The sequence below is a fragment of the Choloepus didactylus genome, chromosome 1, assembly GCF_015220235.1.
Source record: "Choloepus didactylus isolate mChoDid1 chromosome 1, mChoDid1.pri, whole genome shotgun sequence".
Classification (NCBI taxonomy): Eukaryota; Metazoa; Chordata; class Mammalia; order Pilosa; family Megalonychidae; genus Choloepus; species Choloepus didactylus.
In genome coordinates, this window is record NC_051307.1 from 243083130 (window position 1) to 243095254 (window position 12125).

General features: G+C 33.4%; 1 protein-coding gene across 3 annotated transcripts in view; it reads right to left on the bottom strand.

Moving 5' to 3' along the window:
• LOC119508756 (transmembrane and coiled-coil domains protein 1) overlaps positions 1-12125 on the bottom strand; it is a 330776-nt gene that overhangs the window by 149881 nt on the left and 168770 nt on the right. The window contains exon 2 of one of the 3 annotated variants that reach the window (XM_037802563.1): positions 9916-10039. The exons of the other annotated variants lie outside the window; for them this stretch is intronic. Coding sequence (XP_037658491.1) covers positions 9916-9966 — 51 coding nt within the window. The 5' untranslated portion in view covers positions 9967-10039. The remainder of the gene's footprint in view (positions 1-9915; positions 10040-12125) is intronic. 3 annotated transcript variants of the gene reach the window in all.

Genomic DNA, 12125 nt, shown 5'->3' on the forward strand with positions numbered 1-12125 from the left:
AAATTTAATGTTATATAAATGTTACCACAAATAAATTAAAAAAAAAAAAATTCAACATTAAGAGTGCTATTGGATAACAGACCAAGCACATAAATATTAGAAACTTAAAAAAAAAATTTCAATATATCTGATTCTTACCAGCCCAACATTATTACCAATTGTCTCTTAAAAATAATTAATTTGACTTAGGAAAAGAATGATATTCCTCAAAGCATATTTCTCAATTAAACTTTGTGACATTATTTTCTTTTGTACTTAACTAGAAAGAAAAGAAATTAGAATAGGTGGCAAATCAATTCCTTTTGATTATCAGCTGAGACCATGTGTGTATTATTTATTGGTTCCTGAATCCCATGCTAATAAACACCCAACAAACCCCAAATTACAAAATCTAGCAAGTAAGCTTTGGGAATCTATGAGATTCTGAAATAATACTTGTTGCTTGGAACGCAGTGCTTTTATTTCTCCATGTGACACATTTTTGCCATGAAGACAATGATTTGAGAGCAACCTTGTCTAGAATTTTGCTACTCAAAGTGTAGACCACAGACCAGCAGAATGAACAGCATCTGAGGGCCTATCAGAAAAACAGTCTCAGTTTCCATCCCAGACTTACCAAATCAGAATCTGCATCTCAACAACATCTTCAGGGGATTCTTATGCACACTTAAGTTTGAGAACAATCTTCTTGGTTGTTCTAGAAGTAATAGTTCTGGATAAAGATCTGAAAGTTTGCAATCTATTTCCAGATATCACAGGAGTTCTAAGGAACTACAGCAAACAAAGCAAGTACATTGCCCTGACCCCCTAAAGAAAAGTGTTCTGGACAAAATACATGAAACCAAACCTGTAGTTAGAATCAAAAGTTTCCTAGATCACACAAATTTATCAGTACTATCCAAGAAGTTGGTGCTGTCCAAAAGAACTTTCTGCACTGATAAACATGTTCTGTATCTGTTTTGTCCAATATGGTAGCCATTAGCCATAAGTGGCTATTGAGCAGTTGAAGTGTGGTTAGTACAGGTGAGGAACTGAAATTTCGTTTATTTAATTTTAATTAAATTTTTAAATTACTTTATCAAATAAGAAAACATTTCCAAACAAAACAAAGCAAAGCAATGGTAAAAACAAATATCCTGAAATAACTTCATTCCTTCTAGTATACTCCTACCATGCCAAAAGAAAATTAATGAACCATACTCACACCTCAGCATTCCCATATCATTAAGATCACCCTCAATATCTTGTCTGTTCTTACTAGATTATCGTTCCCCCTTCCCTAGCTGCTGTCTATCTCTAGGTCCCCTATATTCCACAATATAAGACACTTTTTTTACATTTTTCACAGAGTTCTCATTAGTGGTAACATACAATACCTCTCCTTTTGTGACTGGCTTATTTCACTCAGCATTATGTCTTCAAGATTCACCCATATTGTTATACGTTTTATGACCTCGTTACTTCTTACTGCTGCATAGTATTCCATCGTGTGTATACAGTACATTCTGTTTATGCACTCATCTGATGAAGGACATTTAGGTTGTTTCCATCTCTTGGCAATTGTGAACAATGCCGCTGTGAACATCAGTGTACAAATATCTGTTCATGTTACTGCTTTCAGATCCTCTGGGTGAATACCGAGAAGTGAAAATGCTAGACCATAGGGTAACTCAACATCTGGTTTTTTGAGGAACCACCAAACTGTCTTCCAGAGTGGCTGAACAGTCCCAACAACAATGAATAAGAGTTCCAATTTCTCCATATCCTCTCCAGCATCTGTACTTTCCTGTGCGTTTAACGGCAGCCATTCTTATTGGTGTGAAATGATACCTCATTGTGGTCTTGATTTGCATCTCCCTAACAGCTAGCGAAGATGAACATTTTTTCATGTGTTTTTTAGCCATTTGTATTTCCTCTTCAGAGAAATGTCTTTTCATATCTTTTGCCCATTTTATAATTGGGCTGTCTGTACTCCTGTCATTGAGTTGTAGGATTTTTTTATATATGCAAGATATCAATCTTTTGTCAGATACATGGTTTCCAAATGTTTTCTCCCATTGCATTGTCTGCCTCTTCCTTTACCTTTCTGACAAATTCTTTTGAGGTACAGAAGTTTTAATTCTGAGGAGTTCCCATTTATCTATTTTTCGTTCTTTGCTTGTGCTTTAGGTGTAAGGTCTAAGAAGCGACCTCCTAATACTAAGTCTTGAAGATGTTTCCCTACATTATCTTCTAGGAGTTTTATGGTATGGTCTCTCATACTGAGAACTTTGATCCATGTTGAGTTAATTTTTGTTTAGGGTATAAGGTAGGGGTCCTCTTTCATTCTTTTGGATATAGATTTCCAGTTCTCCCAGACCCATTTGTTGAAGAGGCTGTTATGTCCCAGCTGGTGGATTTTTGGGCCTTATCAAAAATCAGCTGACCATAGATCTGGGGGTCTATTTCCAAATTCTCAATTTGATTCCATTGAACAATATGTCTATCTTTGTGCCAATCAATATCATGCTGTTTTGACTACCATGGTTTTATAGTAGGCTTCAAAGGCAGGCAGTGTTAAGTCCTCCTACTTCCTCTTTCTTTTTTAGAATGTATTTTAGCAATTCGAGGCATCTTTCCCTTCCAAATAAATTTGATGACTAGTTTTTCCAAGTTGCAAAGTAGATTGTTGGAATTTTGATGGGAATTGCATTGTATCTGTAGATCAGTATGGGTAGTTTAGCCTTCCTATCCATGAACATGGAATATCTCTCCATCTTTTTAGGCTCCATTTCTTTTAGTAGAGTTATGTAATTTTCCATGTAGAGGTCTTTTACATCCTCAGTTAAGTTTATTCCTAGGTACATATATATATTTTTTTTAGTTGCTATTGAGAATGGAATCTTTTTCTTGAGTGTCTCTTCAGTTATGTCATTTCTACTATATAGGAACATTACTGACTTATGTTCATTACTCTTGTATCCTGACCCTTTGCTGAATCTGTTTAACTCAAGTAGGTGTGTCGTCGATTTCTCAGGGTTTTCCAAATATAAGATCATATCATCTGCAAATAATGAGAATTTTGCTTCTTCCTTCTTATTTGGATGCCTTTTATTTTTTTTTGCCTCGTTGCTCTGGTTCACACTTTCAGTACAATGTTGAATAATAGTGGTGACAGAGAGCATCCTTGTCTTGTTCCTGATCTTACTAGGAAGGCTTTCAGTCTCTCGCCATTGAGTACTATACTGGCTGTGGGTTTTTTCGTATATGCCCTTTATCATATTGATAAAGTTTTCTTTGATTCTTACCTTTTGAAATGTTTTTATAAAGAAATGATGCTGAATTTTGTTGAATGCTTTTTCAGCATCCATTGAGATGATCACTTTATTTCTCTCTTCTGATTTGTTAGTATGTTGAATCACCCTTATATGCCTGGGATGAAACCCATTTGGTCAGGGTGTATAACTTTTTTTAATATGTCTTTGAATTTGATTTGCAAGTATTTTGTTGAGAATTTTTGTATTTATATTCATTAGGGAGACTGGCCTATAGTTTTCCTTTCTTGTAGTACCTTTATCTGGTTTTGGTATTAGAGTGATGCTGGCTTCATAAAGAGCTAGACAGTGTTCCATTTTCTTCCATTTTTTAAAAGAGTTTAAGCAGGAAAGGTGTCAGTTCTTTTTGAAAAGTTTGGTAGAATTCCCCTGTAAAGCCATCTGGCCCTGGGGTTTTTTTATTTGTAGGAAGCTTTTTAATAACTGATTGGATCTTCTTACTTGTGATTGGTTTGTTGAGGTCTTCTATTTGTTCTCTATTCAGTCTAGGTTGTTCATGTGTTTCCAGGAAATTATCCACTTCCTCTAAATTACCTAGTTTGTTGGCAGAGAGTTGTTCATAATATCCTCATATGATTTTTTTTAATTTCTTCAGGATCCATAGTAATACCCCCCTCCTTTATTATTTTATTTGGGTTTTCTCTCTTTTTGACTTTGTCAGTCTAGCTAAGGGTTTGTCACTCTTGTTAATCTTCTCAAAGAACAAACTTTTGGTTTTATTTATTCTCTCTACTGTATTTTGTTTTCCATATAATTTATTTCTGCTTTAATCCTTGTTATTTCTTTTCTTCTACTTACTTTAGGATTAGTTTGCTGATCATTTTCTAGCTTCTTCAGTTGTTCCATTAGTTCTCTGATTTTAGCCCTTTCTTCCTTTTCAATGTATACAGTTAAGAGCTATAAATTTCCCCTTCAATACTGCCTTTGCTGTATCCTGTAAGTTTTGATATGTTGTGTTCTCATTTTCATTTGTCTCTAGATACTTAGCAATTTCTTTTGCAATTTCTTCTTTGACCCACTGATTGTTTAGGAGTGTGTTGTTTAATCCCCAGATATTCGTGAGTGTTCTGGATCTTTGATAGTTATTAACTTCTAGCTTAGCTGCATTCTATTGTGGTCAGAGAACGTGTTTTGAATAATTTCAATCTTTTTAAATTTATTGAAGCTTGTTTAATGCCCCAACATATGACGTATCCTGGAGAAAGTTTCATGAGCACTAGAGAAGAATGTGTATCCTGATAATTTGGGATGTAATGTTCTATATATGTCTGTTAAGTCTAATTCATTTATCACATTGTTTCGGTTTTCAATTTCCTTATTGGTCCTCTGTCTGCATGGTCTATCAATACGAGAGAGTGATGTATTGACGTCTCCCACAATTATTGTGGAAACCATAATTGCTTCCATCAGTTTTGCCAATGTTTGTCTCATGTACTTTGGAGTACCCTGATTGGGTGCATAAGCATTTATGACTGTTATTTCTTCTTGGTGAATTGTCCCTTTTATTAGTAATGTCCTCCTTTGACTCTTAAAACATCTTTAGATTTAATGTCTATTTTACCTGAAATTAGTATTGCTACCCCTGCTTTCTTTTGGCTGTAGCTTGCATGGAATACTTTTTTTCCATCCTTTCACTTTCACTTTCTTTCTGTTGCTAAGTCTAAAATGAGATCTCTTGTAAACAACATATTGATGGTTCATATTTTTTAATCATAATTTTAATTAAATTTACATAGCTGCCTCTGGCTAGTATACTGGCCAGCACAAATAAAGATAAAATGAATAAAAATAGAATTTTATTTATCAATATAATCTTATACCTGTACATTGGTATATGATACAGTTTAGGTACACATCTAGAATATTTTCAGTATTACCTGATTAAAAGATATCTTTTGTCTTTTATTTATCAGGTACTTCAACACCTCCCTGCTACTGGTACTTCGGGGAATTTATTTTTTTTATTATGGTAACATAACTTGCCATTTTAATCATTTTTGAGTATTTCAGTGGCATTAATTACATTTACAATATTGTGCTATCATCAACCCCATCCCCTATCAAAATTTTTCATCACCTAAAACAGAAACTCCGTAAAAATTAAGTAATAACTCCTCCTCCCACTGCCATTGAGTAATGTCTAATATACTTGCTATTTCCAAGAATTTGCTTATTTTTGATTTTTCGTATAAGTGGAATCATATATTTATTTGTCCTTTTGTGTCTGGCTGATTTCACTTAGCATAATGTTCATTCATGTTGTAGCATGTAGCTGAACTTCATTCCTTTTTATGGCTGAATAATAAATATTCCACTGTATGTATATACTATATTTTGTTTATCAATTCATCTGTGGATGGACACTTGGGTTGTTACCACCTTTTGGCCATTGTGAATAATGCTGCTATGAACAATGGTGTACAAGTATCCGTTTGAGCCCCTGTTTTCAATTCTTTGGGATATTGGAATTGCTGGTAATTGGTCATACAGTAATTCTATCAACTTTCTGAGGAACTATCAAGAGGTTTTTCCACAGTGCCTTCACATTTTACATTTTGTAAATCAGTTTTTAAAAAATAGTATTTTCCATTTGTGAATCAGAGTAAGAAAAAAGTATTTCCTTGATTTTTACCTATTTCTCTACCATTTCTTTCAGTTAGCAGCTATATTAAGACAAGAAGAACGTATACTCCATTTAACCTCATTTCTTTACTTCATGACTTTTCCTACATTAAAAGAAGCCCAATTCAAACATAACTTGAAGTTAGGTCAGATTATTTTGCGTAAGTCATCAGAAAGATTTATGGTAGTGTCTCACTAATTCTGCTTTTATTAGTTGTCACAATCACAGGATAAACTTCTACAGACTGTACTCAGTGAATTAACCTTTGGAGATTTAGGTGCATTTCCTTGTGTTAGATCAATCATTGAACTTCCAATTGTAGAAATACAAATGTGCAAGCTATTTAACCACTCTGAGCTAGTTTTCTAAACTGACAAATGGAGATATCACTAACTATATGAAGTTAGCATGAGGATTAAGTGAACTGCATCTGAAAGTACCCATATAAATGCCTGGCACATGGAAAGTGTTCAGTAGAATTTGGTTCACCTTCCCTTAAGATTAAAAGAGATAATTAAATTTCATTTTAGATCATTTTAGAATGAGCTAATTTTATCCTATATGGCAATTTTATTTAGATGGCATCTTCTCACAAAAGTTAACTCAGTAATAAAATTACTATTTTTTATTATTTATAGTTTTTTAATTACTAAGAGCACTTTAACTTTTATGATTTATTAATTCACTTAACATTTATTTAGCATATACTATGTAACAGGCACTCTCCAAAATGATCCTACTAAATGTTCTAGATCACGTATCTTTTTGTGAATCTCTTAAAACCTATGGACTCAGTCCTTGGAAAAATGCATGAACAGAAATATACATTACCTTGGATCAATTTAAATGATTCATGGGTCCCCTGAAGCTTATCCATGGACCCCATACTAAGAACTCTCATTCCAGTCATGACTAAAGGAAAGCTGAATGAATACTAATCACTAAGTGCTGTGGTCTTCTACTTTCCACCATAGGTATCAAGTTCTTAGTAAACATGGGAAACAGAAAAAAGCTTGTCTTTGCTATCTTGGTCCCAGCCCCCAATACTTTTTCCTTACATGTTTCTCAAATAATCATTGACTTCCCAAATTGCAAATGGCCTTTATTTATGTTTTTAGTTTGTTGTTAAAGTCTTCTAGGTTTTTCTTCATTATTATTGTAGAAAAATATTATTTTATTCGCCTTTATCATCTAGAAGCCCACCCTAGAGATAACATTAATATTTACCTTTCTGACCATTTTTCTATGCATGAGTGTGTACTTTTCTTTTTACAAAAAATTAAGACCACATTATTTTGCAATTTGCTTCTTCACTAAAGAAAAAATAATCACAAATATCTTGTATGGATACCTATGAAATGTGAATAATCACCTCAATTTGGCTGGTTTCTACATTCAAAACACTTGTCCATCTCTTTATAACATCTTCATTCTTAGAATTCTGTATAAACATATTTTAAAAATGAATTAATCTTAAAATGGTGAAATAGTGAATATCATGTAATTCAAATTACACTTTCACAGAGAAGGAAACTGAAGTTCAAAAAGGTTTTCCAATTTGCTCAAAATCAAAGTCAGATTTAGACTTGAGAAGGGAATTGAAAATGCCCAATTTTCACTGCAGTGCTTTCTCCATTACATTTTACTTCCTTCTATTTTTAATAATTTAAAACAAACGATGAAAGAACAGTATTTAGGTCACTCCTGCAGTAAGCTTTTTTTGTAAACTGAATAACAATTACATTTTTAAAACTTGAGCTTTTACACTTTCAGGCATACATGAGTTTTCTTAAAGCCCTGCACACGTGAAATATGGTTATAGCTCCTTTCCTTACGTTTTTAGTGTCCAGTCTTGTAACAGAGTAATATTAAATAAATCTTAATTTTAAAACATTACTGTGGGTTTTAACCAGCTTCCTCTGATAACCCACTAGAAGTAAAAATGCCAGGTACCAGTCAGTTGGTAAAATTATAAGCCTTTATTTATCAGGCTTTCATTTTGCAATACCACATCATGTGAGAAAGCCTCCTTTCACTCATGTATTCAGCAAGCATTTACAAAACCAGAGACTCAGCTAAGTATGGAATGAAACACTGTTTTACTTAAGAAGCTCACAATCTAGTAAGGAAATAGCAAACAATTGCCATACAGTGTGGTATGTGGTATAATAACAGCAATAATTAGTAGGGACTGTGGTGGTATAAAGAAAGGAGTGATTAACTTTGCGTGGGACAGGAGGTCTTAAAGTAGGAGTCTTTAAGAAGGCATAGGAATTCTGCAAGTGGACAAAAAAGAGGAAGGGCATCCCATGCAGTGAAAAGAAAACAAGACACAAGGTGTGAAACAAGTGATAAATAAAAAGTTTTTCCATGCTAACAAGATAACATATTAGAGGCCTGGAGGGTTCAGAATGTTTATTGTTCCTGGAATGGGAATGTAAACAGTAATGAATTCAATTATTTCTCCTTTCTAAATCGCACACATTTGTTAACTTTTTCTATCAACGGCCCAAATGGGAATAGCCCATCGTCATTAACAAATAATAATGTGATAAGTTCTCTTTTTACATAAGTTATGATTTGTTTAGTGATGTCTCCCTTAAAGCAAGGGGGGAGAAAATCTATTTTCAAAAAGTTTCTTCAAAAATGAATGCCTTTGTGGCAATTCAGGCCCCTTAAATATGAGATTTCTGTTTAACAAAAACTAATTTATTTTGGCAATCCCACAATAGATATCAATACACATAACATATTTTATCTACCTGAAAAACAGATTAAGTAACTAATATACAGTTATTTACAACCCTGTCCCGGCTGTTAGAATTCTTTTTTTTAATTTCTAGCAGATTAAAAGCCCAAGCTACCGCCAGTATAAATAACCTTGAAAAGAGTATAATTTATTTAGTAAGAAGTTAAAAAAGATTGATAACCAAAAAATTGGAGTACCTACCTACAAGTGTTGATTTAAAGAGCAGCTAAGCCAACTTTATCAAATAACATCTTTATCATGGTGAATTAGGTATGACTCTTTCAAATATGCTAAATTGAATCTGCCTCCATTTATATCAGAAATGCTTTAGGTTTTGAGTTTCTTTATCCAAAAAAAACTATTGCCGTGTATTGCCTGCAATAAAATGCACACGGGACCAAAACAAAAAAAAAAAAAAATGAAAACAAAAAACAAAAACTCTCAAGAGGGTGTCAATCCTTGTATCCAGGCAACCTAACACACTGAACAAATTCATTGCCTACTCTGTACTGGATATTTTTCAGAGATGGCATTTCCACATTCTTCTCTCATCGCTTATGGAGGTTATGGTCAAGGTATTGGTTTTCCTTAACATGTCCTTACTTTAATTTAAACCTATTTTCCCTTGTTAGATTCTCTGTGAAGATGGCTTCTTGAAACTACTTAAACACAAATGAATGTGTGTGTATACATACACACACATATATACATACACACACAACCATATATATAAACTTAGCAAGATACAGAACATTTATATCCATAACAAAATATGTCATATTTCTAGCCCCAGAAGGCTCCCAATCTCCTCACCACCTCGTCTACTACAGAGGTAACCACAACTCTAACTTCTAAATTAAGTTTTGCCTGTGTTTGAATTTCATTATAAAAGGAATCTTTTGTCAAGCTGCTTTTCCTTATCATTTGTCTTTGCAATTCACCCATGTAGTTGCATCTAAGAGTTCTTTTGTTATTGCTGTATGGTATTCCACTGTACGATTATGCTACCATTTATCAATTCTACTTTTGGATTTGGGCTGTATCTAGTTTTGGTCTATTATAAATCTGCTATAAAATTCTTGTACATTCTTTTGTAGTGTTTACATGTGCATTTCTCTTGGGTATATACCTAGAAATGGAATTGCTGAAGCACAGACTGGACATTATTTGGCTTTAGTAAGCATCATTAAACAGTTTTCCACAGTGATTGTACCAGTTAACACACTTACCAGTAATGGATGTATGGGAGTTCCAATTACACCACATCCTTTCCAACACATGGTACTGTCAGGTTTTTTTCATTTTGGTCATTCTGATAGGTATGCCAGGGCACCTCATTGTGGTCTTGATAATCTTTTGAAAAAAACACTTAGAATTTTAATTTTTCATCTTCAGACAGAAAAAATTTCTTTAAAATTTTTAAAAATTTCTTTAAGTGACTTCTGTTGCTCTTCTCATTTTCTCTATGTACTTCCATGTGAATATTTATGTAATACTGGTCTCCTTGACTACTAATATTCTTCTCCAAGTAGACTTCTTACATTGCTATATGATCTTTCAGTATGACGATTCATCCCATTAGTGTTTATTATGCGCTTACTATGTGTCAGATAACCGACAAGATTATTATTTTGTATATTGTAAAGAACTCCAGCAAGATTATATATGTGAAATATACAAACACTACAAAACTGAGTCCTTAAAACTAGTTTCGAGGTGCTTCATGTGCTAGTCCTTGCTTTTGCTCTCCATACATCTCACACACTACTTTCTTCCACCCCTCCTCCAACTTAACTCCAAATTTACGATTAGACTTTGTTTCCTTCAGGAAAGCTTTCTCTATCAATTCTCACCAATCCCATTCCCCACCTCTGCAGTACATTCTTTCTTACTATACTGTATTGTAATTTGCTGTTTTGTGTTCCCCTCATCATTAGGTAAGTTCCTTAGGGGCAGGGACCCCATTACACTTGAGGTGGTATTCTGGCACTAAGTCCTTGAATATTTGTTGAATGAATGGCTTAAAAATGTAGGGCATTGCTAGATGGCTCTATAAGACTTTAAAAATTTCCAAGGATTCTGGATTTCTTTCTCTCTCCCTCATTTCTCTCTCACACCCACAGAACGCCCTTTTCTTTCTATCTAATTAAATTCTACTCCTTATTATTTTCCATTTTGTAATCAATGACTTATCTCTCATTTGTACATGAAACATGTTTTAACACTTTCTGATAAACTATGCTCCCAGTAAAAATTTAGAAAATACAGTAAAATATAAAGAATAAGATAAAATTTATTTGTAATACCACCATGCAGAAATAACCTCTACTAATGATTTGATAAATTTTCATCTGGGCTTTCTTCTTCATTTTCGATTATGTAAGTAATTTATGAATTCTCTACTGTTGCAACCACTCTTATCAATTTATCCTTCCTTTACTGTGAGCTTAATGTATTTATGTACCTACAAAAGTATACATTATCATCTGTGGGTTAGTTTGATTTATTTTTTAACCCAATTAATGGAATACTATACATATTATCTGCAACCTCCTTTTTAAAAAGTTCAACAATTTACTTAGAAATTTTTCTGTCAGTACATATGGATCTACTCTATTTATTTTAATTACTGTACAGTATTCCACAGTATAGACAGAACAGTTAATTTGGCCATTCTCCTGATGACCATTTAGAATGTTTCCAAATTTTGCTAGTACAAATAGTACTGCCTATACATGCTTCTTTTGCATATTTGAGTTTTTCTCCAGGGTAGATATTAAGACATGATCCTACTCACTCAAGGTCCGGCCCAAATTCATTTTGGGTAGAAGCCAGTCCTGCCCACTTCAGTTCAATGTCATTTCTGCTTCTTAACTCATAGCACTCTCTGGACAATTGATCGTGTACAGTGATAGTTCTTTTACTTTTGTATTTGCTATATCGTTCCTGTATTGTTACCTAGTTTTTCATGCATTAAGGGTGTCTTCTGATACTTTCTTTATCTCAACTTCACAGTGCCTTACATATAGTACACATTTAATTAAAAGTTGTGGAATCCCCTGAAAACTTTAGAAGAGAATATGGTTTTTGTCTGTTAGCATTCGCATGTAACTTTTTTACTACTTTATTTCTTATTCCAATATAAAAGATTATATAAAGTTTAAAGTTGGGATGTCACTGCTTTAGATTTCATTTACTCCATTTGTCAACATGAATTTCACAAAGGACAAAACTGAATGCCTTATTCAAGTCCAAAATACTACATCTATGATTCCCGTTTACTTACGTATCTTAAAAGGAGAAACAAATTATCTGGCAGAATCTCTACTTCAAAAAGTGATAATGACCAGAGTTTTGGCATTAATGCTAAGCTCATTTTACATTGTCACTGACATGAATCCTGTGGTGTTTTATTGTGTACATTAAATCCATGAATGAG